Genomic DNA, 4,139 nt, shown 5'->3' with positions numbered 1-4,139 from the left:
CGTGGCTGGCGCCTTAGCCGGTTGAGCTATAGGCGCCGAGCCGACATTTGATATGTTTGACATGACGCTTTTGCTTCACTTGACAGAAATACTAAACGGTATTAGGGAAGGAGTTTTTTCCTTATAGTTTTGTTAATCAAAGAAAAATAACACACCCATTATTTTCATGGTTGGAACACGATTTGTGGCATTCTGGAAACTGAGGTTCCGGTCCATTTTTCAAAAGAAAAAAAAATCAGTGTGACATCAGTCAACCATATATTTAATAAGCATCTTTTATTTGTCCAACTTGGCATTCTTCCAGAATGAGGTGGCAAGAACAAATGTTTAACAGATACATAAAACATCGTCTTCAGCCTAAGAATGCTGTGTTTATATCAGAGATGTGTAATATGGACTTTTCTTTGTGTTGTAATCATTAGGTTTGCATTTCCCTTTCACTTTTTGAGGGCAGGGATTTTTGTCTTTATAAATTTTGTATTCCTACCAACTAGCACACTATTTGTATTTGGCACATGGAAGGACTCCAATTAATACATGTAAATTTAAAAATGTAAATAAGTACGTGTTAGACCTGCCATGAAAACTTAGAGAAAGTTGAGATCCATATGGGAAGGCTAATTAGAATAGGTGAAAGAATTTGTTTTCCCTTTGTAGTGATCTTTCAATTTCAAGTAATGTAATTTTACCAGAAAGCATGGACATAACTTCACATTCTTAATTTTAAAGGATTTTTTCAAGGCACTGGGAAGAGTAAAACAGATTCATAACGATGTCAAGGTTCTCTTGCGTACAAATCAGCAAACAGCTGGGTGAGTGACAGTTCATTGAACTAATTGCTGCTTACATTTCCAAAATTTTAAAGCTGTTTTATTAATAGATTCTATTTGAAACTGTGTGACATTTTGTGAAATAGGAGTTTTAATCTTTATTTATCTTTGGAAAAGGGGAAGTTACACCCTGACATGTTTAGACTAAAGCAGCTATTGATAAGTAATTGATAGTATTAAAATTAGACATTTAACTGTAAAAAATTATTAAGAAATCATTCCATAAATGGTGAAAATTTAATATACTGTAGCCATATCATTCTATAATTAAACAAAATAATTAGGTCTTAGGTGTAGCTGTTGACTAAAAGTTTAGCTTATAATAAATGTTGGGTTTTTTTTTTTTAAGTTTAGAAATTATGGAACAGATGGCTTTGCTTCAAGAAACAGCTTATGAAAGACTTTATCGATGGGCTCAAAGTAAGTGATTTCTTTCATGCTCTCTGGATTCATGAAGATTCACATTTCATTTTTAATATTTCATTTGGTCTTTATTTGATATATTTTCATTTTATAAGAAAAATATTTTTAAAAAGAAAAACTTTACTTTGAACATACTATCTTTGTATTATGAGCATCTATTATCAGCTAAATAGTATGCTTGATTAATGACGAGATTACAACAGTATTTCTACCCTGTATTAATCAAGTTAATTAGATCCGTCTTGTTATTTACATAACTGTAAAATTATAAATGGTAAGTTAATTTTTTCCCATTACTATAATAAATCACCACAAACTTAATAGCTCAAACCAACACAAAGTTCTGAGCCATTGTGGGACAGAAATAAGACACGGTTCTCACTGCGCTAAAATCAAAGTGTTGGCAGGGCCGTGTTCATTCCTCTAGGCTAAGGGATAGTCTGATTCCTTGCTCATTCAGTTGGTTGGCAGAATTCAGGTCCTTGCACTTGTATAGGACCGAGGTCTGTTTCCTTGCTGACTGCCACTCAGGGTTTTTCTAGTCTCTAGAGGCTGCCTATGTTCTTTGGCTTGTGGCCCCTTCCTCTATCTTCAAAGCCAGCCATGAGGCGTCAGTTCAATCTCTAACTTTGAATCTCTCCCACCTCTTCTTCTGTCTCCTATCTCCAATTAACTCTTTTGCTAACCTCTTCCATTTTTAAGGCCTATGTGATTACCTTGGACCATGGGAGTAATCTGAGAAAATCTCCCTATTTTAAGATCTGTCACCTTAATTTCATGTACAAAGTCCCTTTTGCCAAGTAAGGTAGCATGGTCACAGATTCCAGGGATTGGGGCATGGACATATATGGAGGGCCATTATTTGCCTACCACATATGCTTTGTTTGCTTTAGTTTTGTATTTCTTTTTTTTTTTTTTTTTTTTGAGACAGAGCCTCAAGCTGTCCCCCTGGGTAGAGTGCCGTGGCATTATAGCTCACAGCAACCTCCAACTCCTGGGCTCAAGCGAGTCTCCTGCCTCCGCCTCCCAAGTAGCTGGGACCACAGGCGCCCACCACAGCACCCGGCTATTTTTTGGTTGCAGCCGTCATTGTTGTTTGGCGGGTCCGGGCTGGGGATTCGAACCCGCCACCTTAGGTGTACGTGGCTGGCGCCTTAGCCGGTTGAGCTATAGGCGCCAAGCCTAGTTTTGTATTTCAATACACTGTTTGTAAAACAGCCCCTTAAAACCAGATAGTTAAAACAAGCAACAGAAGCACACGAGTGCACGGTATTGTGATAGGTGGTACTAAATGGCTGTTGGAAAGAGTTGGAATTAAATGCAGTTACTACTTACACCTCTACTGTACTGTGAAAACTGAATTCTCTGGTCTGAGTGATTTACTCTTTATCTCTGAGGCCTGTTTGTGTTCTTACCTCTCGTTGTTTATGGTGTTTACTCCCATCTAAAGTGCTGTTTGGCTTTCTCTCTTTGTATCCAAATCTCATCTCAACTGTCATGGCTGTGCTCAGGTTCTACATCTTCCTGGAGCTGCCCATGACGTCAGAAATCACACTGACCTCGTCTCTCTCAACATTAATCACTGGAAATATTTATTCAGCACTCTGGCACAGTATTGTTATTACTTTTCACACTGTGCCTTTTCTGACCAGTTGAATTTCTGCTTTCTCAAGGGCAAGGGCATTGCCCCAGATCTTTTTTTGCTTTCACCACATCTAACAGTGGTTCCGACTGTGGGTGTCTATCTCCTAGGACCCCTCCAAGGCTGTAAGTGTTTTTCTCCAGTCAGTGCATGCCCTGATACACTGCTGGGGTGAAATCCTTGTATAGGGACTGTGGAGTCATTTTAAGACCCCCCCTCCCCCTCAAGGCTGTCCATGTTTCTCTTCAGTCAGTGCATGCCCTGATATGCTTTTGGGGTGAAGCCCTTGTATAGCGACTGTGGAGTCATTCTAAGACCCCTCCAAATCTGTTCATGTTTCCCTTTAGTCAGTGCATGCTCTGATACACTGCTGGGTGGGGCGAAGTCCTTGTATACCAAAAGGATGGCTGTTTCTGAATAAGTTCCAAATTTTTTGAACATAGTAGGCACTTAATAAGCATTTTATGGATAAAATTAGAATGGTAAAATTAAGAAAATGTTGAGTGTAGAGATTTTTCAGAGTTTAAAATCCAAACTACTTTGAGATTATAATTTTATTACCATATATCAGTTATGCATATTAATAACATTTTTAACGCATTGCCAAAGATTATTCCTAAGGGAAGGAGCTAGTAATATATTTTTAATACTCTACCCCATCTCTCTTACACTGCCATGTGTATGGTGGTTATTCAGGAAATATTTGTTCATTGATTGGCTTCTTCGAATTTTAATTTTTTGTAATAATAAAATACAGACTTGAGGTGTACCTGATAGCATATGTGGTCGCTTAAAGTTACATAACTACTTAAGCTTAAATATTTAGTTTGTTTGACAACATGGATTAAATTTGATTGGCATCTTTTCTGGGTTTTTATAACTGTTTTTCCTGGCATGGTTGCTATAGAATTTAGACTTCAGATATGCAATGGACATAATAAAGAATTAATTTTAATTTAATGAAATTATAATGCTAACTGTTTTTCAGGTGAATGCAGAACATTGACACAAGAATCATGCGATATATCTCCAGTATTAACTCAGGCAATGGTGGCCCTGCAGGATAGACCTGTCTTATATAAGTTGGTGACTTTCTTCTTCCTTTTAACTTTTCTTTTTTAAACTCCAGTGATAGTGAGGAGTGACTTTCTTCTAATTAAAAAAGAAACAGTAGGGCGGGACTTGTGGCTCAAAGGAGTAGGGCGCTGGCACCATATACCAGAGGTGGTAGGTTCAAACCCAGC

The 4,139-nt window shown here is 37.7% G+C and overlaps 1 protein-coding gene across 1 annotated transcript in view; it reads left to right on the top strand.

Annotated features, from left to right (window-relative positions):
- The window catches only part of COG6 (component of oligomeric golgi complex 6), an 81,059-nt gene that overhangs the window by 25,838 nt on the left and 51,082 nt on the right, over positions 1-4,139 (top strand). Inside the window, exons 6-8 of the mRNA XM_003797403.3 lie at positions 730-812; positions 1,180-1,250; positions 3,884-3,977. Coding sequence (XP_003797451.1) covers positions 730-812; positions 1,180-1,250; positions 3,884-3,977 — 248 coding nt within the window. The remainder of the gene's footprint in view (positions 1-729; positions 813-1,179; positions 1,251-3,883; positions 3,978-4,139) is intronic.

Source organism: Otolemur garnettii, unplaced genomic scaffold (assembly GCF_000181295.1).
Source record: "Otolemur garnettii isolate 467f Iridium unplaced genomic scaffold, OtoGar3 scaffold00115, whole genome shotgun sequence".
NCBI classification, from domain to species: Eukaryota; Metazoa; Chordata; class Mammalia; order Primates; family Galagidae; genus Otolemur; species Otolemur garnettii.
Note: the sequence above shows the minus strand (reverse complement) of the source record. Positions and strands in the feature narration are given on the sequence as shown.